The sequence below is a fragment of the Amblyomma maculatum genome, chromosome 10 (genome assembly GCF_055883805.1).
Source record: "Amblyomma maculatum isolate TAMU_Amacu chromosome 10, ASM5588380v1, whole genome shotgun sequence".
Lineage (NCBI taxonomy): Eukaryota > Metazoa > Arthropoda > Arachnida > Ixodida > Ixodidae > Amblyomma > Amblyomma maculatum.
In genome coordinates, this window is record NC_139353.1 from 181488001 (window position 1) to 181514474 (window position 26474).

Consider the following 26474-nt stretch of genomic DNA (forward strand, 5'->3'; position numbering starts at 1 on the left):
GAGAACCGTGAGAGCTGACCTAGGGAAAGAGGGCACCAGGAACGGGCCTACACTTCAACGTCCTCTATTTCTTCCGATTGCGGTCTCTCTTCTTCTACTTCTAACACGAGTCACTGCCCTCTCTTGTGGAGCATCGTCCTGATGCGGTGTTACCGTCAGAGAGAAGGGTGGAGAAAAATAGCGTAAAAGCGTTTACACCACGAGTCTGACATCACGGAATAGACTGCGTTCTGTCTGAAGGTCAGTCGGGGGATCGGTGGTAGTACGGCTTCATTCGCACCACGTGCATAATGTCGCTGAGCTTGCTGTTGTGCGATGAGCGCGCTGGTGAGGCTAGTGCAGCTTCGTACATCGCGTCGCGGAGACGGCGGACAACAAGGTAAGTACCGAAGTAGTGGCGCAGGGTAATTTTTCGGGCAGCCCGCGGCGACGAACGGGAGTCCAGACTCACACATAGTCACCTGGGTTTTGGTTAACATAGCGGCGTCCAAGGTTGTAGCGGTCAGAATAGATATGCTGATGACGATGAATACGTTGTCTGGCTAGTTGCCGCACTTCTTCCGCACGCTGAACCTGAGTGGCGATGTCGACGTAAAGTTCCATCTCACAGTCAGGGTTGTACGCAGGTAGCACAGCATCCAGCGGGGTAGTAAGCTGGCGACCGCAGACTAATTCGAACGGAGTGGGCCGCGTCCTTTCTCGCTGCACAGTACAATACGGGAAGATTGCCTATGGAAGAATTTCGTCCCATGTTTTGCGCTCGGCATCAACATACATTGAAAGCATCCGTATCACAGTCAGGGATGTACACAGGTAGCACAGCATCTAGCTGGGTAGTAAACTGGCAACAGACTAATTCGAAGAAGTGAGCCGCGTCCTTTCTTGCTGCACAGTACAATACGCGAATGTTGCGTATGGAAGAATTTGGTCCCATGGTTTGTGCTCGGCATCAACATGCATTGAAAGCATGTCCACCAAGGGCCTGTAGGCATTCCACCAAGCCATTTCTCTTCTTGCGGAAGGCCATTGTACGTCTTTGGCTGGTGTATGTGAGGTTCAGTACAGCCCGAGGGAAGCGAGTGGTAAATGCAGCTCCACGGTCGATAATGATAGCTGTAGAAGCGCAATGACGCAGGACGATGCTGTGGACAAAACATTCGGCGACAGAAATTGTGCATAGGGAGGCATAGATGAGCGCGCAGATTAACGCCTTCGACGATAACCGATTCGCGCTTAGGGTAACAAATTGGGTTCCAAAGGAAGGAACACGTAGCAGGGTGCGACAAAAATTTAGGTGGGCGGACGGGGCTAAGAAGTTTGCAGGGGTCAAGCGGATGCAGCTAGAACAGGGCCGAATTAATTGGAGGAATATTTGAGAGGCCTTCGCCCTGCAGTGGGTATTGTCAGGCTGATGATGATGACATTCTATGATGTTGAGGATACCTAGAATGAAGTCGCTGCTTAATCTCTTGAAGGTAATTATTAACACTGAGTTTGTGCAGTTGCAGAAATTGATGGTGCCTTTGTCTCGCAGGGAAAACCAGCAGGAAAAGGCTGGTCCTCAATTCTTATTCCAAGCAACTGAAAGCCCAAATTACAACTCTTAAGAAACTGGATGAGTGCGGGTCACATACGCAGTGTGCTTAGGGTAATGACCACCGATATCATGCGGCATGTATTTAAATCACATAGATGAGCCAGCAACCTCAGTAGTCAAATCGAAGTATTTGTTGCTGTGGGTATAATAATGAGCCTTATTTAGTTCTGTGATACTAAGAATGCTGTCGTAAGAATGCAAGGGTGCAGCAATTTCTATTTTTCTCATTTGTCTATAGGCAAAAAATTATGAAATACTTCTATTTCTTTCATTGTAATTCTTTGGTCAATTAGAAACATACTGAAACCTTGATATCTGTAGCTGACAAACGTGGACATCTGTTGTTTGCGCAGCGCTGCTGAGAATGTCCGAGGATTCCAGCAGGGAAGAAGAGCGAGGCGATGATTCCGAACCAAGTCAGAACCCGGGGGCATGCCTAGTCGTCATGGCTGGGATTCTGGCCCTGATGGCTGCGCTCATTGTCGCCTGGTTCATGCTGCAGAAGGAGCCAAAAACTGGCTCCACCACAGTGCTGGAAATGCGAGGAACGATATGCCAAAATCTCCAATGCAGCAGTGCGGTCCAGATGCTCAAAGCCATCATGAAGCCAGAAGTGAACCCGTGCGACGACTTTTACAGCTTTGTCTGCGGTAATTACAAACACTCCTCAGGCCAGGTACTCATCCAGATGGATGACGAGATGTACCGCACTCTAGTACGATCATTGGACAGCAGCTGGTCATATCCGTCACAAAACCAGAGTCCTGCTCAGAAGGCGGGTGCCCTCTACAAGAACTGCATTGAGAGTCCCGCTGAAGAAACGCAGAGCCTGATGACATTTGTGCAGTCCTTGGGCCTCGGCTTGAGCGCCTCCGGGAACGGCGAAGCTCTGGACAAGATCATCATGCTTTTCTTCAAGTACAATATTGTGACACTTCTAGGCATGTTCCTGGATGATGCCAAGCTGTCTCATGGCAAACGACAGCTGGTCCTGACGCTGAGCCTTACTCACCTGATCTGGCTAAAGCAGCGAAGCAAGTACACGCGAGCGACGGAGTTTTACCTGGTTCATATGCTAGCCTTTGGAATACATCCCAGAACGATACAGGCCTTCCTTTGGATGTTCAATGTAATCCACATGGAAAATACAGCCACAAGCATCATCTTCAACCCGGAAATACTAAAGATGAGTCAGGTTACCGTCTTTTCAAGTGTGGAACTTCTTCAGAACTATACGCCCAGTATATCAACCGGTCGGTGGGCGTCCCTGATCTCAGAGCACTCTGGGGGTGTGTACAAAGCAGAAGATGAAGTTCAGGTGAGGTGTACTTCTAAAAGGATGCCGGAAAACCTGGCGCTAATCCTATTACTTCATCGTTAGCCATGAACATTATTAAACAATTCCTACAATATTATCGCAGAATATTACGATATTAGCCGAAAAGGTATTTACGCCTTTAAAATTATTAGAAATTGTTCAGATATGCGGGCGCAGGCTGCACAAAGGCCTTATTGATAGGTCCACTAAAGTATTTGCCACACCTGTATGGCGACCCTTGTCTTCATACACAATGAAATTAAATCTCAAGTAGTGACGATGTTATGTAAGGTGATAGGACGTCTGTAGGCCGGTTAATTTGCAAGGTTATACTGCGCTCGGAAAGATGTGAGACAAAAGTGAAAGGATAGTGCTTAACCATCTGCGATTCGCTGATCACAGGTTTTCTTTATTTCCACAGAGGACAAACTGCAATGAAGGATTGGTAACCTAGAGTCAAAGGAGATTGTTAGATATAATCTCTGTATTGTTCAATGGACTTCGAATGCCACTACAATTCAAAATATACAGATAATTGTTTGACCTGTCTTACCAGTATCCATCTTAAAGAAAGTATCAGAGTCTGGATCTTCCGAGTATTTACATATCAATGGCACTGAAATTTCAAGGGTAGGTAAGCGATTTCAAAATATCTTTATCCCAGCATCGCGAGCCATGTAAACAAAAAGAAAATCGCAGACAATGAGATTCATACAGCATATACTCGACTGCGTTACGTTTCGGCACCTTTCTACTTGATAATGTTTTGGTCTGTGTCAGAAAATAACAGGAATTCTGATTCCTGCCATTCAGAAGCAGAATTCAGAAATAGGAGTTTCTGATTATTATACTGCACAAAATACATTGTTTCTAGGTCACCTATATCACATGAAATCTCATTTTGCTGGTCGATATTTGTATTGTCAATCTTGAGCTCAATAGAATTGCCATAGACGTTCGGCGACATAATAAACGAAAGCGCAAGAGTCCCGCTTGTCGATTTGGCACGTCACTGCCTCCGTTAGCAGCTGGATTATTCTCGATTATTCCAACTGTTCTTTGATGCAATACCAAACGCCAACCTGTCACACGTCTAGCGACGTCCGTGAGCTAAAGTAAAATTACCTGCAGGTTCTTATGAGGCAGGTCTAAGTTTTTGAGGCTGCGTTGTTTCAATGACGACGTTACGGGGACATCAACCACGTGGTACAAGTATTCGGTCTGCAGGAATGTGTTGGCGGGGATGCGAGAGGCCAGGTGAAGTGTACTAATGCTCTAGCATTCAAAACATCATATATAGCTTTCAGATGCAAAGAAAGGAGATCGGGGCAGAGAAACACGGAGCGTCAACAACATGCAGCTAGCAATCAATGTGACAATGCTAATGGCTGAGGCATCGCTTAATTCTTTTGGCACCATATTTCCTTGGTCTGAGCATCTTGGATCTCGTGTCGATGAAGCTTATCCGCTGAAAGCGTCTTTCTGAGATTTGGAATTTGGCAAAGCTGCGTGCACTCATGTGCTACCATAAGTAATTTCATGGAACGATCATATTTTCACTTCGCTGCCTTCTTTTACTGCCTCAACAGCGCCACGCAGTGAGTTTTCATTTCCTATGCGCGATGTGCGGTTTCACTGTGTCCACTACCATTGAAGTAGCCGCCTAAGTACAAGTATCTATTGATAATGAACGTATTTGCGTCTTGCTCCCTCGTCCTCCCCTTGTTCGTGCTAAATTATGACAATCTCCTAGTGGACATAATTTTCTTCCTACAAGGAACACGAGGCAGTGCCTTGTTTTCTGATGGTTAATAATTCTAATACCGTCTTATACACATTATGCACGAGGAGTGCCAAACTACCGAAAAAAAAAAGACAGAGTGGAATAGAGAAGGCGTGCAATCACATTTATAACTGCCTATAGCTCCAAACAGCTCTGAATGAGCATCGTGAAGAGTCTATTTCAACGGCTTCCGTTCTATTAGTGAAGTTAGGCTGGGTCTTACTCAAAACTAGGCAAAAACATGGAACGCATTAACTGTGCCCACACAAAGCTTGAATTCAAGTGCGCTAATCTCTTTGAAAAGTACGCATATCAAAATTTTATTAAGCTTGCAGCTTACACAGACATGTTCCTTCGTACCTTGATTTACATTCCTGATAAGATCACATGCTTCAAGTGCCAGTGACTCTCTTTTCTACGCTAAGCCGAACATCTCGATCAGCACTATAGATAACATCTTCAACACTAGGCGCTGCTTTCTCTGCATCAGCACAGCACCAGGCATTCGTTTATCATCGTAACTTATAGATATTGGTTGAAACTTGCGAATGAAAAAAAAATACTCTGTTTGGTTATCATGTGTGTGCGTTATTCTGTGTTGAGATCGGTTTGCCAAAAATCCGACACCGCAGCCCAAAATGGAAATGGAGAAACAGCCCAAATTGAAGACATTCCGAAGAAAATGCACAATTTCTTAAAATTTATTTGTCTCTATTTTGATTCGAACCAAAGTCCTCTGCACGACAAGAATGCACAAAAAAGTAAAGGGTCTGTTAAGATATCTCTTAAAACGTGAACGGTAAAAGCCTACTCTTCCTCCTTTATGATTGGCCTGTTTGTCTTCTCGTTACTCTACGTATTCTTCGCGCCTTCTTTCTGTTGGCTTCTCATTTTAGTCATTACTAGCATCTATTAACTGTTTTAGTGGTTTCTAAATAATTGTAGTCGGCATGACTCGTCGTTAGAGATCTTCAGTTCACTCGTTCAGTCGTGTCCGACTCTTCGTGACCTTATGGACAATGTCACGCCACGCTTTCCGGTCTCTCACTATCTTCCTAACATCACATAACTTCATCTGCAGTGCCTCGAGAATGCCATTTAACCATCGCGTTCGCTGCCTACCCCTTCTCCGGCGACCCTCAACCTTTCCCAACATCAAATCTTTCTCCAGCGACTCCTCTCTTCTCATCAGATGACCAAAGTAGCTGAGCTTGAACTTTAGGTATTTGACCCTCCAGTGAGCAGTCAGGGTTTATGGTCGACAATATCGACTGTTTTGATCTTCTGCCAGTCCAAGGAACTCTCAAGAGTCTTCGCCAGCACCACAATTAAAACGTGTCAATTCTTCGGCGGTCAGCCTTTTTCACAGTCCAACTATCGCATCCATACATCACAACTGGAAAGACCATAGCACGAGTTATACGGATCTTGGTTGCCAGACTAATGTCTCTGCTCTTTACTAGGCGGTCAAGGCTAACCATTGCTCTCTTTCCCAGAAGCAGGCGTCTCCTAATTTCATAGCTACAGTCTCCTTCCGAGGTAATCTTGGAGCCCAAGAACAGAAAATCTGTCACGGCTTCCACTTCTTGTCCATTGATGCTCCAGGACTTGATAGGGCAAGACGCAATGATCTTTGTCTTTTTAATGTTCAGTTTAAGCCCAAACTTCTCACTCTCTTCTTGTACGCGCATCAGAAGTCTCTTGAGTTCTACTTCACTTTCTGCCATTAAAGTGGTGTCATTCGCATATCTAAGGTTGTTGATACGTTTTCCAGCTATCTTCACTCCAGCTGAAGACTCGTCCAGACCGGCCTTCCTCATGATGCACTCTGCATATAGGTTAAATAGGCCGGGCGACAGTATGCAGCCTTGCATCACTTCTTCCTCGATTGGAAACCAATCAGTAAGACCATGCCCAGTTCTGACTGTGGCCTCTTGCCCTTGATACAGGTTCCTGAGGAGACAAATGAGGTGAATTGGAACTCCCATCTCTTGGAGAGCTTGCCACAATCTGCTGTGATCTACGCAGTCAAACGCTTTCGCATAATCAATAAAGCAGAAGTAGATGGGTTTCTGGAACTCTCTTGCTTTTTCCATGATCCAGCGAAGGTTAGCAATTTGGTCTCTAGTTCCTCTGCCCTTGCGAAACCCAGCTTGCACGTCCGGAAGCTCCCGATCCACATTCTGCTGCAGCCTACCTTGGAGGATTTTCAACATAACCTTGCTAGCATGAAAAATAAGCGTGATCGTGCGGTAGTTGGAACAATCTTTGGCACTGTCTTTCTTTGGAATGGGGATGTAAACTGACCTCCTCCAATCCTGTGGCCACTGCAGGGTTGACCAAATCTTCTGACATAATGTATGCAGAATGCCGTTAGTGATATTGATTGGTAATTTTTAGTCATTACAAGTCACGTGTAGCTATTTTAGTCAATAGCCCTCATTACAAGGAATTTTGTGTAATTTATAATCAACAGGCACTACATGTCGTCATTACACATACTGATCAAATGTAGTCATTGGTGGTCATTACAAGTAGTTAGTGGTCATTTTAATCATTATTGTTTATTAATAAGCATTTTTAGTCTTTTGTAATAAATTGTTGCTACAAGTCTTTATTACATATATTCGTTTTATAAGTCATTATTATTCATTAATAAAGCGTAAGCATTTTATGGCTACTCAGGCGGGTTTAGCATGGGCATGATTTTCTCGGAGCCTAAAAGAGGAACCAGTTGGTGTATCGGGAAAAGAATGGTACCATAGGATAAAGCGTCAAAGAAAGGTATTCAAGTGACATAATGATTGATGTGGGTTAATTAGTTATGTCCATAGAGCCAAATAAGTCTACCAGACGTCGAAATAGCAGGGAGTGGTAATATCGATGACCAAAGGGGGTGACGTGTGCTCGGTCCCCGGTTACTTATGCCTGACTTCAGGGGGCTGAAAATTCAAATGTTTGAACGTGAACGAGAGCGTGATTTGCGTGCACTAATATGCGAGAATGATTACAAAGTGTGAAAAGAGAAGTAATCAACCAACTGCAGTCTGAAAACTTCCGATAGCACTGCAGAATTTTCAGTGTTTATATGTGAAAGGTTGAGTGTACACCATACATCGCTAGCCCCCTGTCGGACACAAGCGCCAGCGTTACGATGAACGCATCGAAAGTTCATCGGCGTTATAAAAACGATTCACAGGAGAGGAAATGCGCAGTAAATGTCAATCGCGGAATCCTGGTGACATATTTCGCGGACAACGTACCAACGTTCAGGCAAGAGGATTTTTTCAGTGGAGATTCTGCAGTGATGTCGGAATTTTTGAGCGCAGCGCTTTGGCGGCCGTTACTGCTTTTGGCGTCGTCGTTGGCGTCGGCGGCGTTGTTCCTGTAACCAGCTCCGCAGCTGGGGCAGCGTGCGCTCCTTTCCCCACCCCCTCCCGCTTCCTCCGTGGCGGCGACCGCGCGTGCTATCGGTGTGTTGTGCGCACCCCCCCCCCCCCCCCCCTCTTTCTGCGTGGCAGCGAGGGTGCTCTCCGGCTGCCGAAACGTTGGTTCGCTATCAACGGATCATGGCGCACGCATCCCAATCCGAAGCGCAGTCACGTTCTCTTCTCTCGCTAGTGGCGTCATCGGCATCAGTCAGTCGCTGCTATCTGTTCGTCGCGCAACGTTCCTATGAGCCCACGTGCTGCCTCTCGTATACTCCCGATAACTTAATTTCCAAGAACTGTTAGTGGAGTGTTTCTTGAAGGAATACGTCTGAAAAAAAAAAAAATGTTGTCTGTAGTTGTATATAGTTGTGTATATAGTATAGTAGAAATCTTTGCCTCAATCTATCGAAAAGGTGAACCAGCTGATGAGCTGCGCTCAAATTTTGCATTAGGAAGTAACTTAATCGTCGGCCATTTTTTAGTCATTAAAACCTCTACTAATCTCTAATATGGCCTCCATTAATTACTATCAATATCAATAAATTTTCCATCTCTAATATCTCTTCATACGGCGAACATTTCCTGATGACACTTGCGGTGGTCACATCTGCCGACATGTCCGGTGGTCACGACCAGCCGATGTACCATGAGCATAGAAAGGCTTTTGATTTATAATGCATAGGCGAAGAACGGTCTTTGGTACGGATCATGGTGCACGGACCATAGCGAATTCAGGTGTTCTCCTAATTATTCGAACTTTTATTATAATTACACAATAAGTAAAAGAATGTACAGACATTTGCATGACAAACAGTGCAAACGGCAGTTTTCGATGCTGACTTGGAATTCTCTCATCCCGCAGGTAAACCTCGGTGCCCTGTCTTCTTTCGACCAGCTTCACGCCAACTTAGGGGAAGAGCTTAGCCTTCTGATAGCATGGGAGTTGGTCCGAACCTTGATGCCATTCTCGTCTCGCAAGATTGCCACCTCTTTCTACCGAAAAGAGCACATAATATCAGAGTGCATCTCGGCAGTCCTTCAAGCCATGCAGGTTCCTCTCCTCTCGTTGTATTTGTCCAAAGCGGTGCCGCAAAGCACGCTTAAGGCCGCACGAGAGATGACGAACGACATTCGGGAGTCTATAATAGAAGAGATCGAAAATTCAACTTGGTTGGACAGCTCTACTAAGACGACAGCGATAAACAAAGTCCGTGTCATGGACCTCCACGTTGGATATCCAACTTATTTTAGATCAGAGAAAGAACTCAGCCAAGTGTACCAATCTTATCCGGACGTCGACAATAATTTTCTGGAGCCATGGCTAGACGCCATGAGCAAGACAATTGCCTGGCAGATCACCAATCACTCGAGCTTCTAGTGAGTACATGTATCCTGATTCTGATAGCGCCACTTTACTAACGCAACGAAAAAATGTAGTTAGCATGGACATCGCTCCATGCGGCGTAATTCGTTCCTTTAAAGGTAGTGTCCCGCAACTTCTTTCTCATCGCTGCTTGTCTATCAGCTAGTTAAACGGCGATTATTGCTGAGCCGTGTCTCTAAACGCATCATAAAGTTAGCACAAATTCACTGTAGAAGGGAAAGTTTTTACGGTAAATGTAATCGCGTAATGTAACCTTTGCCGTACCGGTACCTTTTGGCTTTGTTAACGGCTGGCTTTTCGGCTATTTAGAATCAAAATAATCATATAATGCAACCTAAAAGTTAACATACACTGGAATAGATGTTAGTAACTCATTTGAAGGTTGTGAATTGCAAACAAAAAAAGATTTAGAAAATTGCACTCAGGGGATTCGAACAGATGTTTTGAATGCTGAGATTACAAGTATTAATCTATTGCTGCACAGAAGCGACGGAAATGGCGTGCTTTAATAGCGTGCTTTCATTTGTCGCAAGGGGACGCTGCTTAGAGGATCCAACTGTTGAGAGATCGGAATTACACCTCTACTGAGCTTAGAGATGGCGATGAGTGAAATTAGTTGGTATTGTTAGCGAAGCTTATAATACTAGCAGCCATAAAAGTCAGATATTGCTTATGTTTGCGCCTTCGGTGCCCCTGAAAGCGTTAGCGTAACACTAGCGCAGCGCGTAGCAAAACTGGCACCGTCTCTGTCTACGCATTCGTCCATACGAACGGAAAATCCCGATATGCACCTTTTCGACCCGAGATCACTGGCTCGGCGTCGCAGTGTTGACGTCACGTGCCACATGATCTTTGGAGGCTGGCGGCATGACTAAGCGGAAATGGCTGCTCTGGATACGCGGCAGGCAGGTGGCAGTCGCTAGATGGGATCGGCAGTGTGGAGAAAAATAAAATATATCAATCACACGAAACAACACAACGTTCGAGCAGTGAAAAACACCGAACGATCAATAGTCGCATACAGGTGCGAGGCCGTTGCATTTGTCGCATAAACGGTCTAGTAATAATAAAGATTGTGAAAAACTTAGTGCCTACGTCTACGTTAGCATGTGTGACCGCTCACAGAACTGAGAGCTAGTTTCGTGCCATAGCCTAATAACGGTGCTAAAATGTCCTCCAAACTCTTTGAAATCTCTGCAATTCTTGCAGGGATGTCCGGACTAGCTCAAATTGTTTTCAATTTTTTTGAGCTTACCTCATGAGAAAGCTCTCACTATCTATTGTGAAAACTGTAGACAAGTATTTACCGCGACATTATGTAATGTATCGATCGCTGTAACGTAAACACGCACTGCCTAAGCAGCGAGGGACCTACTAGTCAACATGAGCTAAGTGTTCGTTATGCTTTGTGTGGTTTACGTCCCAAAGCGACCCATGCTTTGTGACGCCGTAGTGAAGCACTCCAGAAATTTCGACAACCTGTGATTCTTTAACTAGCACTGACATCCCACATCGCAGACGCCTTGCTTTTGGCCTAGTGCGAAAAGCGGCCGCCGAGGCTGGGATTCGATCCCGCATCCCTGGAAACACTAGACGGGCGCCGTAACCACTGTACCATTCGGCGGAGCCCTTCCTAAGTGTATGTTAGTAGATACAAAAATAAGGGGTAGCACATTTGCGACCCGTAAATATTAATAATCATCATCAGCCTGACTATACCCACTGCAGAGCGAAGGCCTCTCCCATATTCCTCCAATTAACCCGGTCTTATGCTAGCTGCAAACCCTTCAGACGTCTTAACCTCATCCTCCCACCTAACTTTCTGCCGCCCACTGCTACGCTTTCCTTCCCTAGGAACACATTATGTTACCCCAAGCGACCATCGATTATCCTCTTTTCGCACTACATGTCCTGCCCATGCCCATTTCTTCTTGATGATTTCCACTAGAATGTCGGTAACTTGAGTTATTTCTCTGACCCACTCTGCACGCTCCCTAAGTCTTAAAGTTACCCCTACAATTTTTCGTTCCATAGCGCTCTCCGTTGTGCTACACTTACCTAGAACTCTCTTGGTTAGCCTCCACGTTTCAGCCCCATACGTGAGTACTGGTAATATTGCCACGTGCCCAGCGCCCCGCGGCCGCCGTGCTTGGTGCCGACGACGACGAAGCGGTTGTCGGCTCGAGAGGCGCGCTGGTGCTGGACTCTATTATTGGAGCTAGAAGCCTACATTATTCTCAGGCCTCGTCTACGTGTACCTTCACGGCTCCCTGTGGCTTGAGTCGTGACAATATGCAACAGTTGTATACTTTCCTCTTGATCGATACCGGTAAGCTGCTAGTCATAATCTGCGAGTGCTTTCCAGATACGCTCCATCCCAACCTTATTTTCCTTGTTATTTCCCTTTCATGGTCTGGATCTGCGGTTACTACCTGTCTAAGTAGACGTATTCACCTACTAGTTCCACTGCTGCCCTACCTAACGTAAACTGCTGTTCCTTCCTGTGGCTGTTGAATAATACTTTAGCCTTTTGAATATTCTTTTCAAACCTCCATTTCTACTTTTCCTGTGTAGGTCATGAATCATTATTTGCAGTTCATCCCCCGAGGTACTTAGCAAGGAAATGTCATCGGCAAATCGCAGATTACTGAGGTATTCTCCATCTACCCTTATCCCTAACTGCTCCCATTCCAAGTCTCTGAATACTTCCTCTAAGCAAGGTGTGAATAGTATTGAGGAGATCGTGTCTTCTTGCCTAACACCTTATTTATAGGAATTCCGTTATATTCTTTATGCAGAACTATGGTCGCTTTATAGTCACTATATTTATAATCCAGTACTTTCACGTATGGCTCGTCTCCACCATGATTTCGGAATGCCTGCATGACCGCCGTGGTTTGTACTGAGTCAAATGCTGTTTCTCAGCACCTGAATGCTATGTATAAGGGCTGGTTATATTCCGGGAACTTTTATATCACCTGGTTGATGGGATGGATATGATCGTTAGTAGAGTACCCTTTCCGAAAACCTGCTTGGTGTTTTGCTTTATTGCAGTGTTTACCTTAATAAATATCTTACACGGAACAGACAGTAAGCTGATTGGTATCACATTTTTCATACGCGAAGCGGTGGCCTTGTCGTAGAGTATCCCCCTCTCATCTGGGAGGTACCGGGTTCGATCTCCGGTGCCGCCGGGTACCCACCGGTTTTCAATCGGTACAAGATTTCCCCCGTCCTGGTGCTCGGCCTTTCTGGGATGAAATACTTGGAAAAGGGGCCATGGACCAAAAATGTTGTTTCCCCGTTCTTATGAATTAAGATAATTTTTGCATTCTTTCATGGTTCCGATACAGTCGATAATATCTGCCACTGCGTATATAGGGAAGCCAGTTTTCCCAGCACAATATCCTCCCTCCCCCCACTCCCATCCTTCAACCAATCTACAGCTACCTGATCCTCTCCAGATGCTTTCCTCCTTTTCATAGTTTCTAACGTTTCCTTAACTTTGTCCTTCTTCACTGGCGGGACGTCTGACTGCTTATCCCTACTGCAAAACTCATTATTGTTCTGACTAATTTCGATACTGCAGATATCAGTAGAGAACACCATGGCTACTTTGACTGTTTCGTCCATATTCGTGATGACGTTTCCCGCCGTTCTTTAGCGCATACATCTGATTTTTGCCTGTGCCCAATTTGTTTTCATCGCTTTAAGTCTTCTACTGTTTTTTACAGCATGCTTAATTTTCTCCGTGTTATACTTCTATACCGGCTACTTTGCGCTTATTGATTGGCTTCGATACATCTGCCAAATTAATCTCGTCTGTTGGATTGGGAGCTTTAATACCGTGGTGTTTTTTAATCAAATATTTCGTCTCCTTAGACAGCTTACCGTTATCCTCTTTAACTATCCTACCGTCTACATCTGCAGCGCACTCAGTAATAATATCTCTGAAATTATTGTTCATTGCTTCTAGGCTATTGTCGTCATCCTCGGTTAGAGCTGGATATCAATGCTGCAGCGAGATCCTGAACTCTTCTGTCCTCCCTCTCACTGCTAATTTGTTGATGGACTTCTTTATTACAATCCGTTTTGTTCCATGTCCAGATTTAGACTAATTCGAGACCTTACCATCCTGTGGTCACTGCATTGCACTTTCCCGGTTACCTCTACATCCTGCATAATGGCGGGGTTAGAACACAGTATGAAGTCGATTTTATTTTTAGTCTCTCTATTAATACTTTCCCATGTCCACATCTGGTTCTTCCATTTGCTGAAGAAGGTATTGATGATTCCTAAGTTATTGCACTCTGCAGACTCAGCTAGTCTAACTCCGGCCACTCGGGTTCATACCCTTTCATACCCTCTAGTTCCTCCAACAGCGCTGCTAAACTAGCTTCACTATCTAGGGTTCGAGTTAAATGTTTCCAGTCAGTTTCTAATGGCGGCCTTTCCAGGCGTCATTAGTTCAAGGAAACTCTTATAATGCCAGTTGCACAAGCCAGATCCTTTGTAGCATCGATCGGAAGCCACGTGACGTTGATGCAATCTCTCAAGAAATAGCGCTCAAACCACATGATTCGACAGAGCCTCATTTTGCTCGTGCGCCGCAGCTTTTCGGTGACGCGGACCAATGCGGCGTACATCCCGTACCGCAACAAGATGGTTCTCCCGGCGTCAACATTGCGGCCACCCCTATTCTCGCCCGCACTGCCCAAGGCAATCAACTATGCCTCCCTGGGTGAAATCATCGGCCACGAAATTACGCACGCCTTCGACCTGCAAGGCAGCCTCGTTGACGCGCAGGGCCGTTGGGAACGTTGGTGGTCAAACCGCTCCTGGGAACAACACGCAGAGCGAGTGTTATGTCTCCGTCGGTCACACGGAGCGAATGACGTGAGTACGGCTAGCTATGCATGAATATTAGACAAAGTGTCTTAGGGAAATACAACGCATGTTTCGGATAATTTTCACTCTGTAGGGCATAGGGGACAAGCAAGAAAACAGAGTGCAGGTCTCATACACATTGCTGTCAACCAGGCTTCGTTAATCTGTGAACGAAACTCAGTATTTGTGTCTGACTTATAAAATATTCAAAGAGCAATAACACTGAGAAATGTTTGTTACCATTGCCTTGTTAGAGGGTATGCATCTGCGGTCAAAAAATCTTCCATCGAGAAACTTAAATGGAGTGTACTATTCCCACAAAATACACGAATTCATAGGTGCTTAGCTAATACGATTCGTTTAAATTAAATATTTATGACATTGCCTTAAGTTCATTTTTTAATTAAAGAAACGTATCAATTTACAAATTTTCCAGAAACTGAAAAACTGTACCCTAAGAATGTTTTCTCGAATAGCGAGGTGAGTAATAAAAAGACCATTGTTCCCAGAGAAAGGTCAAACCATTTCCCGAAAGCAACGTCAGTAACAACGTGCGAGTGAGGCTTAATGGCGAAAGCTGCGGGAACAGTGCATCCAAAATAAGTTCGCACCGATACCGCTCCGACCCGCAAATATCCCAGGGTACGTGGTATAGATAGGGATGTACAGTCGACGTCACCCTTGAGTAGAGCGCTCGATCGGCGCACTTCCCTGCATAAAAATGAATACCTCGTCGCAGTTTCTACTTTTTATAAGCAATGCTTATACGGAAGTAGATCCACACAGGCCTGTGAAGATGAGCATGTGAACTTTGTCCGCAAATCGTCGACTGATTTTTAATTTCAGTTTTTTATTGCGGGATGAGCACTGCCCGAGCGCTCTACACAAAGGTGACTCGACTGCACTCTCACATACATATTACACGATGTCATGTTACCACCATGAATCCTTCAGAGCAGCACAAATATTGCAGTTTTGTTCAGTGTTTTCATTTTCTTAATGGTACCAAACATGATACGGTACGGGAGGTAGTACGTTGTAGTCGCATACGACCTCTAAATATATTTGCAAATGAATTTTTTTCACCCATATCGATGTTGATTTCAACCGCCATGTGATGACCGTGATGTCGAAGTTTTGTTCTAAACACGTCAGCCATGAACAAAGCTACCACATATTAGGAGTTGCTTCACTGAGTGCTATTCCTTTTAATGAGACGGGCTAGATTTATTGTCGGAATCAACGAAGAGGTCGAAGAAAGGATTATATTGAAGGCTATTATCCACCACATGCACAAAACTTTGGCGCCTTATCCAAAATTCGGCTGTTCATAAAGAAAGCATTGAAAGGGAACATTCGATTTTGAGCTGTTTCGCGCTTGTTGACGAATACAGGTTGTGATATGTATATAATATTGTGGTCTGCATACATATTTGCTGTACGAGAATAAATGCGTAAAAACGTGTGTCAGTACTCTAAATTTTAAAAGACATCTTAGGGCAGCGGTGACGTAAAACTAAAACCGGCGTACAAGAACACCATGGTTCGAATACCGCTGACACAAATGTCTCCACCGAATTTAAAAAAAAGATCGACCCACCATAAGAAGCAGTGTCAAGAAACAAAATCACAAAAAACTGACACTCCAAGTATAGGCCCGTAAACAGGGTAAAAAAGAAGGCGGGTAGGAAGGCACGTTTAAAAGCCTGAATAGAAGGCAGGAACGACCGAAAAACGGTAATAAAATTCTGCGCAAACGCAGACATGACGCTTAGAAAATTCGCACGCATCCTTTCTAGAATGTAAACTAATTGTTCGGAAGTAAAAGTGAAGCAGTAGTGCTGCATTTTTCAGTTGTTTTAGTAACGTGGAATGCCTTTATTCTACCTCTCTCACACTCGGTTTTGCTTCAAACGCCTCAGCTTCTTTCGTTTAAATTGATTTTCGATTTATATTAAGTCAGATTTACCTTTCCAAATACAAATGTGATAACCTGCTTCTGAAATTTCATCGACTTCCGCATCTGCCTGTGAATTACCTACATGACTAATAATTCAATATGGTCAACATTGTGGTTCACATACGGATTGCCATTTCTTAACCGGGAAGCACCGGCAGCCATAGCACTGGAACGCTTTCGGAAATCATCGGCTTTCGCATCCGGGGAAAAAGAGATGCACGTTTTGAAAATAAAAATTACTTCACGTTCTAATTAATAAACCGGTTTTTCCTTTTAGACACATAACTCTTGAAACTAGCAATATCTTGAGAGTATAATATATATGACGACAATCGAGTGCCGGCCTCGGCGGCCTCTTTTCGATGGAGGCGAAAAGCAAGGCGGCCGTGTTTTATGCGATGTAAGTGCACGTTAAAGAACCCCAGGTGGTCGAAATTTCCGGAGTCTTCTACTACGGCGTCTGTCATAGCCTGAGTGAATTTGGGACGTTAATGCCCACAAATCAAACCAAACCATATGTGACGACATTAAACGAAACACGCTGTCGTGACGAAAAGAATTCCTTCAGTGAAAATTGCTACAGTAGGCTAACGTTATAGAATGATGTCCAGTGCGCGTTCCACTGAAGGACGATCCAAAGCGGCACCTGGAAATCTTACCTTATCTACTGGCAGCTATCGCTTATGTCTGAACCACTTCCTTTCTACTGCGTCCCCTGGCTCGAATGGGCAACAGTGAAATGCTAAAAATAGTATATAATGCTAGTGAAGATGATAAGTCCGTTATCTTCCTCGTAAGGTTTGAAGCGCATTTAAAAATGGGCCCTATTCACTTTAGGCTTGAATTTCAGACTGCACTTGGCTCGTCACGAGACTGTGTGTCACCTCTGCCATCTTTTCGCAGGACGAGGCCGACTCCGAGAACATGGCGGACTTCAGCGGTATTGTGTCCGCCCACGAGGCCTTCGTGAGCCACGGCGACCGCCGACAGTTGGCAGAGCTCAAGTACGACGCCAAGCAGCTCTTCTTCATCGCCTCGTGCACCAAGTGGTGCGCCACATCAGGCGTCATTCAGGCCAAGCAGTACTCGCCATTTGTGCAACGGTGTAATGTGCCGCTCAAAAACATGAAGGCCTTTGCCGAAGCCTTCAAGTGTCCCAACGGTGCGGCCATGAGTCCCTCATCGCGCTGTTCTTTCTGGTAGAATGTACGATTAGCGAAATAGATCGCGCTTACAATTGTTTCTTCGTATGTTTTATTAACCCAAGCGACATCCACCTGCGACAGAGGAACACAAACGCTGAAACGCGTCGCCGAATAACACGAAGACGCCGATACTTCAAGTACTGCCTCAGGAAGGCCCGCTGCCTAGGTCCAATAAGATCATTTGAGACCTCTGGTTAAGCCTGACAGCAGTGATGATATTCGAGTGCCCACACACTTTACATGAAAACATAAGTAGATTTTTCAGACATTTCGAAGTCGAGGTGTCTGTGCAGCACTCTGTGAGCCTGTGGTTTATGGACCAGAGGCTTCTGGTCCAGATTTGTTGCACGAGACCGGGCTTGATGAGTTTAAATCAGCGTGGTGTCTAACACAGACCTAATAGTCTCATAATACACCCGTAACTGGTTAGGAGTCCAGGCGTCATTCAACACATTCTAGGCACTGGCGGTTATGAGGAGCAGCACGCTCTCGTAGACGTATTCAGCGATTGCGTGTCACCTTTCTAGGTGTTCAATTTTGTATCGTACTCTGAGTGCGATATGAGGAAGATGGGAAATGCTGAATACAAGTTTGTAAAAAGACGTACAACGCTCCTGAATACGCCGCTGCTTGCGTCCAGTGCATTACGGGGAAACTGCCGAAGCTATTAGCTGTTTTAGGAAGAGTATTGTCTGTAATTAGGAAAGCGATCGCATCTTTTCGCAGATATTTTTGGGTCGGCACCTGCGTGGTAGACGGGATGAATCCATATTCATTTCGCCAATGTGGGCATTTAAAACGCCAGTTACGACGTTGTTAGACGGCCGTTGATTTCAGCCTGAAGATGTCGATGGCGGCCTAATCTGTTTGCTGTTTTCAAGAGAGAGGCTCATCCCGCACTCATAATGGTCAGGATCACCGACCGCCGCCGTCTGCGCGAGCCTGCTGCCGGGAAAGAGGCTTTCTGGAAGAACCCAGCCCTAGTACTTCCACGTGAACCAACATTGCTGCTTTTAAAGGTCGTCAGCGAAGGCAGATGCCATCGTGGTTCCTCACGCACACGGGGCCAGCTGCCGTTAAAATCGATAACACACTTGTGTCTACGAAGGAAGGAAAGAACCCTCCGTATTTCAAATAAGCCGTACTTCGGCCGCAATGCTCACTGCGTGGGAACGAAGGGCATCCTTGTTTGGTGCACAACGAAACACCCGTCACCTTCGTGGCCGCGGCTTTCTGCACTGTTCCTCCTTCCCCGCTATTGTTGAAGTCTGACGAGCGCATGTGCTCCGGTGAGAAGAAAGTTGCGACCAACGGCAGTGTGTGTGTGTGTGTGTGTCTGGGGGGGGGGGGAGGTCGTGTGGGAGAAAAGCCGGAGGTTATTTTACGACACTGGGCGCGGATGGAGAGATGGAGAAGGATATTTCATCTATACTGACAGTGCTGAATAGTTACCGCCTTCCGAAGGTTCAGAAGAGTGACTCGGTAGACGGATGAATAATGTGACAATTCAGCGAGTCCTAATGTTGAACGAAGATGGAAGATATATTCACAGATTATATCCAAAAGACAACTGAATTTACACTGGTGGCCTATCACAGAGCTGCCAGCTCCCTAGAAAAGGGATACATCACATGCACAAAACATCTCATGCAGAGAACCGAATAACTCGCACATAAGAAAGCTTACGTGCAGAGCACAAAGTTGCCAGTTGTGCTCGGCTGGACAGAACTACAGCCACTGTAACAGAACTACTCAGCCGGATCTGATGGCGGCTTTTTGATGACAACGCACGCTCTCTCCATTCGAGGCTCTCAACCTCTCCCCACCGGCGCTTGTCCTCCTTTTCCTATCACACGGTCGACATGGGGAACCAGCCATGCCGCTGCCACATTTACAGAAGAAGCGCCGCGGGGGTTTGAGACGTGGACGCTGTTCTGTTAGCCACAGGGCTCAGGGTGACAATTCAATCAGTGGCCATTAGCACGAATGGCTCATCGTCGGCGCTACTGCTCGATTCTGGAGAGGCACCGTGGAGGGGGGCAAGGTTGGAGCGCACTTCCGCTTAGGAGGAAGCTCGAAACTTCTCTATTAACAGCATCATCCCGAACACCCAATTTTCGGGTGGAATAGAGCGCAGCTGGGGTGGCTTCGGCACGGCGTGTGTCGAACAGCTCCATTAACTGAGAAAAAAACAACAAAAAGCTTTAATTCTGGCGGCAATTAACGGAGTCCGGCTGCCCTTTCGAAGCGGCGCGGGGCTACGCGTTTAAACGCCAATAAAAAAGCTGTCATTTATCACGTCCTTCATCCCCCTAATGGGGTGATGAGCTTGGACTCCGGTCATTTCAGCCTAATACGAGAAATGCCGCAACAACTCAGGAAAAAAACAAGACATGTATGACACTTCACACATGGATGCCACAGAAAATGAATCTAGCGACAAAATCCAACGCAAAGCAAATAACACAACGTTGCACAGAATGGATGATACTCGTCCGTCCTAGTTACGGGCATATGTGATAGGGCGTCTTCACATAGAGTCCACGCGCACAGCGCAGTTCACGCCCCGTCATGCAGCTGTCTTCAGACCAGTGTTTGGTGCCGCCAAACCGTTCCGCGCACGCCACTTGTTGGGTGAGCAGGAACCGTCACGCCTGGTGAGACCAGCCTGGCTATGCCCAACAATCTGCTCCAAAATCAAATCGTTAGGCTTTCTTTGTGCCAGTACTTTGCACAAGTTTTGTGCAGTGGCTCGCCTGTCGAGGCTAGTCCTTGCCGTTTCCTGTGGTGAGGAAGCGAATTGGGCAGGCGCCTGCTGCTATCAACCGAAGCCGGTACACTACAGATCCCTCAACTGAACTAGTACTTTCTGCCGCGAGGCCAAGATCTAACGTTCGCTGCTTCATTGCTTCGGACGGAGCTTTAGCCTTCTCGCCGCTCACACGCTGGCACCTCAGCGTTCTCATCAACTCCGCTTCCTCTCTTAGAATTTCTAGTATTTTCCGCTCAAATTCGAATTCAAGTTGCCGAATTATGAGACGCTCTTCCTTCTTAAAGGGCCACTGTCCAGGGAAGGCCCTTTTAAGAAAAGGAACCCAGTGTTTTGATCAGGTACCGGAGATAGTCTGTGCAAAATTCTACAGCGACACGCGCGCCGCAAAGCATCGAAAATACAATTCAAAGCTCCCTAATGCTCTCCTTTGAGAAGCCAGCTTCACCGCTCCCTGCGCTGGCCCGACGGGCCACGATAATGACGCACGTACCAGGAACGACGTCAATTGGTCCGTCTCGCTGACTGACGGGAGAAGGATGGGTGTCTACCGCTCGCAGCGCGCTTTTCCCTCGCCACGGCCAGGCTGAATCCAGCGGCGCGCGCTCCCTCGACTGTTTCTTTTTTTTTTTCGCGCTCGCGGAGAGCCACGCCCCACCTCCCGCCAATCGCGGAGGAGGAAGGGGAATTTGTATTGCGGAGGCTAGACGACCTCGGGCAGGAGAGTGAAAAACCTTTGCGAGGGAATGGAAGGAGAGAGGCATGACAGAGTCGGGTGATTGCGGTGGCTGTAACTGCGTTATTAGTTACTCTTTTCAAAAACATTTTGCGGCCTTGCGTTCTAGGGGCGAAGTCTCACAGTCACCGGGGAAGAAAATATTTTCGATCGGAGGGTGGACAGTGGGCCTTTAAGAGGATACGCAAAGGCCTTTTTCGAATGCATATATGGCGTCTTTAATGCCTACTTCCACATTGTCTCTAGAACAGGCCAAGCCAACCTCGACCAGATGCGAGAAATCCCACTCACCCGTCACTAGCGTCGATGCGGGTTGTAGCACCGAGCCCAGAAGTCGCGCCTTGGCTGGTCGACCTCGGCAGGTAGCTTGCACAGTCGTCCTTTGGCTGTCGCTGCTGCTGCCCGAGGCCTTGTTTCTTGCTGCTTTGAAGTAGGGTGCCGAATCCCGTCGTACTGCATCAGTGATGATCAGGTCGTCTTCGACATGTTCAGAAGGGCGATTCGGCAGATGAAGGAATATTATGAAAGGTCTGGCAGTGTAGACGTTGAAAAAAAGGAAGATATAGTTACAGATTATATACAAAAGACAACTGGATTTACACTGATGGCCTCACACAAGCGGCCACCTCTATAGAAAAGGGATACATCTCATGCGCAAAACATCTCACACAGAGAAGCGCTTAACTCACACAAAGGGAAACTTACGTGCCGAACACGGAGTCGCCAGTTGTGATCGGCTGGATAGAACTTCTCAACCGGCTCTAATGGCTGCTTTTTCATGGAAACGACAAAGACATGAGGGCGGTCGCTTCACATGATCCGGCTTAAAATTGCGCAGCCAATCAAACCCGTTGATTAGGGAGACAAAACCCCAGCGAATTGTCAATAATCTCGGACCCAGGTCTTTAATTCTTTAAAATTAAAATGCAGCATACACGCGGCACGCTTTCTACACTCGAGGCTTTCAACCTCTCCCCATTGGCGCTCGTCTTCCTTTTCCAATTTGACGGTCCACATGGGGAACCAGCCATGCTACTGACGCGTTTCCAGAAGAAGCGCCGCGGGGGTTTGAGACGAGGACATTATTTTTTTAGCCACAGGGGGCCAGGGTGACAATTCAGTCAGTGGCTATTAGCGGGAAGGGCTCATCGTCGTCGATGTCGCCCGAACCGAGAGAGGCACCGCGGGGGGGGGGAGCAAGGTTAGAATGCGCTTCCGCTTTGGAGGAAGCTCGAAATAGCTGTATTAACTATATCGTCCCGCGCACCCAATGTTTGGGTTGAATACAGCGCAGCTTGGGTGTCTTCGAGATACTGTGCGTCGAACAACTCTATATTAACAGCCGTATACTTTCGTTAACGGTGCCTAGGGGAGGACAAAGCTGTGCAGCAGCGTGTTTCCGGAAAACATGCTTTCCCAGATAAATCGATTGTGCTCTGTGCTCGTTGCTCTTTACATAAACGACCTGCCAGACTGTTTAAAACAAGCCCTCGTGGTAATGCATGCCGATGACACTGTAATTCTCGTAACTTCAGAAGGTCAATCGGAAGCTGAACCTATTATAAACAGGGAACTTCAATATCTGCATGACTGGTTTCTGTTTAATTGACTATCTTTAATTGTCGATAAAACAACACGCACCATCTTTAGATCAGCCTATAGGGGCAGGAATATGCTACCCTGTGATATTAAAGCAGACAGTAAAATTTTAGAGCAAGTTGAAACTATTCTCTACCTGGGCATTACTGTGGATAGTGAAATGAATTGGAAAAAGTACATTTAAATATTCTCCCCAAAAAGCTAGCATATTCATGTTTTGTACTCTCTAAGACAAGAAAGTGCTTCGATATGAAAACTTTAAGGGAAATTTACTTTTGCGTTTTTCAGTCGCATATCGCGTATTGCATTCAGGCCTAGGGATTCACATATCGAACATATCTATAACCTCTCATAATGTTAGAAAAGAGCTTCGCGATGTACTGACTTAGCAGCAACTGGCTCACCGTCACAAACTCTGTTTATAGAATTCAAAATAATCACTTTACCCACTCTGCGTGATTATCGGACCACTTTACTTGTTTACAGAATAATACATGATCAGACGCCGTTTCCTTCAACCATGTTTGCTTCTTCCCGCATTAGATCACGCGCTGCTTCCGATAAAAAATATTTAGTGCCGATTTTTCACAATGACTATACCCAGCGGCGCCTGATACATACAGGTGTTAAAGCATAAAACTCTCTTCCGCAAACTATATCCTTCCTCCATTTCACACCCCAAACACAATAGCAATAAACAATATTTTTGGGGCAAAGATTTTTAATTTTCGTTCTTTCATGCATGTTCCAAATTATATATAGTAATGTGCATATATGTGCATGCATATGTATATATGCATTGGCATATGCATTGGTATATGTATTGAAATATATCCATTATACTTATAGGTCGATCAAGACATGCGTTATGTATACTTTTATTTTCTTGGTGTTGCTAAAAGTGTATTTTTATGACTCATCATATTCCTTTCTCTACTGCTTTTCGATACAAAAATGCAAAGAATGCAGTGTTTCTCTGATATGAAGATTTAGCCATTTATTTGTATATAAGAGTGGCAATGCCATGAAGTGTGTAATCCATTTTTGCGTGTTCGCGAATGCAGTCTACCGTCTCACAATATCACATTTATGAATATGGATCCGACACTAGCCTTCGGCTATGGTTCCGCTAAACAATGTATATTTGAAAAGTGTAACAAGCAATAAATAATGAATGAATGAAATACTGCATCACCATGGCGACGCCTGATTTCTGTACTCGGCTAATTTTCGCACTTTTCTGTTTCTGTGGTAAGGTAGATGCTGCAAAGAGATTATTAATAATTGCGGTTAAATTTTCAGCGGTCCATTCGCTGTATCTCTTTAGAAAGGAATTTCATGTTATCAGGCTTGGCCTCTTCGCGGTCGAGAGTTAACAATACGTTATGTACCTCAAACTAAGCTACAATAATATTATGCTCTGGGGGGCAAGCTGGTGCATGATTGTTGTTGGTGCATGGAGCAGTTGGAAGTTGCGCATGTGTTCATCTTTCTTCCCTCCGTTTCGCCAGGTTTGCGCGCTGTGTGTTTTTTTTTTAAACTGAGCTACAGTTAATCGTTAAATTAGTTTCTTTGTTCTTGATGTCAAGTGAAGTCAAGAACAAGAAAAATACCATTACCATTACTAAAACTTAGGGAAGATATTTATACAATAAATTCGCTACACCTAAGTTCTCTTCTTTTGAGGCTGTATCATCATTCTGTATTTTTGGAATTGAGGTAGTTCCAATACTTTGCTGAGAAGGTTCTTCTAGAATTATTGGTGATATTTGTGAAATACTAATATTTGGCAGCCTTCATTTGGTTTTTAATGCCTTTAATTGCTAAGGTAAGCTTGGGTTTGGTTTGTGCACAAGATTTTATTTTTGAAGAATGTTTTCAGGCGATTAACTTTGCGCATATCATGTATGACGTTGCCGGTAATCCAAGTTATTTTTTTCTTTGTATATTGAACAAACTTCTGAATTAAACACAATACAATCATTATTCAATATCAGTAGAGGCATAGCGTGTATATTCGCGGAATAAGTCGTACTCGATCGAACGATGATCCAGGATTACAGTATCATCAGCTTTAGTGATATCTAGGATAGTAACTTGCGGACACGGGGAAGAAAGCGCACCAAAAAAAGGGGGACAATACATAAGGGTAGTGTGTGGTCAGAGACACCATATAGTTATTTTATTTTGGTTTTATCAAAAGAAAAGCCCTCGCTCAGAAATATCAGGTCAAGTATGATACGCAACGATCTTTTACAAGTCTTTTTTTAGGTAACGATTTGAGCCAGAATAAACTGCAGCGTAATGTCTAGACGAGTATCTGAAGAAGAGGAGCGATGTTGCAATGTGGGTGACTTGATATCAAGGCGGTTAAAGTCTCCCTCCAATATCAGTCTATTTCCTATAAAATGACGTTGCATGTAACGGTGTAATGAAAGCATAAAGTCATGGTCATACGAAGGATTTCGATAAACACTGCCTACAGAACACAACAAGAACCAAATATTATTTTGGAAAAGATTAATTACCCCTACGCCTTCAATATCAGACAGTATATTAAAAGGTATTGTTTATTTACAAAAATGGCTATTTTGAGTTTTTTCGCCTTAGCGAATTAGTGCGTATATCGGTGGTCTAACCTCAACAGCCATCATATCGGGCGTGAACACGCGTTTAGTCACAGCAATATTATCGGGTTTTATCCCAATAAGCAAGCTTTCTACTCAATCTTATAACTTTAGAATTCTCCGCACATTTACGTTAGCGAACATTTCATTTTGAGCTGCTAACAGCGGCGTAAGGTTATTGCTTCGGGTTGACTATTCTTTGGTGATTATGCAGGATCGGGTCTGTCGTTTCTATTGGCTTTATGTATCTCCCTTTCCTCATCCCAAAACAAAGATTTCGCTTCTTTTGCGCAACTTATCGAACACAAGAGCTACATTGTCTTCGTTGTCTTTTCACTCTTTCGCAAATGCAAACAATTTTTTCCTAATACCGCGTCCGCGCTAGAGTTAAATTCGCTATCAGAACACTTCGACCCCCTAGATTGGAATAGCTTCTTAGTATTTTTAATTTGTTATGAGGGTTAAACAGTTTGAGAATGACCAGTCTGGTCTTTTTGCAGTGGAAGATGGATCTAGTTTATGAATTCTTTCAATATTAAAGGTATTAAAGGGTTCGAGGTTTAGGATAGCTGTCAAAATTATCTCGTTGACTGTCTTTCCTACGAAGTCACTGTCTTCATCTGCGCCCTCCGGAATATCGCATATTCTTGGGTTAGCCAATCATGAACGAATTCCAAGGTCAGCTATTGTTATTTTGATGTTTGCCATTACTTCCTTTCAGTTATCAATTTTTTGCCACGTGTTGATGCTTTGCTAGTAAAGGCGGAGACTTTTCCATCTGAGCGTGAAAAGATGTCAGTCTAATTTCTTTCAGGTCACCGACTATGGTTAGTAGTGGTTTCATTAGTTGCGTTATGCCTGGTCCGCGGTCAATTTTTATATAATCATAAAGTAGCATTAACTTCACTGCATAAAGTAGAATACAGAACACACGGACATGCTATCAAAATGTTAGTGTCACTCGATCTATAGCATTTGTCGCCGCATTTGCTGAAGAAAAAAGTCCAGTGGGTTGGTGAACCGCTTGCTTGGGATGCTACCTTACTCAAACAGCTGCTCATGTACACCCTTAGCTTTTGAGTAGATCCTAGGCCGACCAGCCGCCAAGGAGGCGCTGCTTCCCTCGCTGCTGGTTATCGTCACTGGTACCGTGCGATTACGTCTGTCGTTGGTAATA

At 45.1% G+C, this 26474-nt stretch overlaps 1 protein-coding gene across 1 annotated transcript; it reads left to right on the top strand.

Annotated features, from left to right (window-relative positions):
- Positions 1-141: 141 nt before the first annotated feature.
- LOC146178050 (neprilysin-1-like) lies at positions 142-17622 on the top strand. Its single transcript, XM_084581675.1, has 5 exons — positions 142-379; positions 1951-2915; positions 8992-9506; positions 14127-14409; positions 17264-17622. The coding sequence occupies exons 1-5, from the start codon at positions 316-318 to the stop codon at positions 17561-17563; spliced, it is 2127 nt and encodes a 708-aa protein (XP_084437801.1). The 5' UTR covers positions 142-315; the 3' UTR covers positions 17564-17622.
- Positions 17623-26474: the final 8852 nt, after the last annotated feature.

Excerpts from the sequence above, each read along its gene's own strand:
- LOC146178050 (XM_084581675.1), top strand. The coding sequence starts at position 316 with ATGAGCGCGCTGGTGAGGCTAGTGCAGCTTCGTACATCGCGTCGCGGA. Across the intron at positions 380-1,950 it reads CGGAGACGGCGGACAACAAG|CGCTGCTGAGAATGTCCGAG; the intron begins GTAAGTACCGAA and ends TTGTTTGCGCAG. Across the intron at positions 14,410-17,263 it reads GGTCACACGGAGCGAATGAC|GACGAGGCCGACTCCGAGAA; the intron begins GTGAGTACGGCT and ends ATCTTTTCGCAG.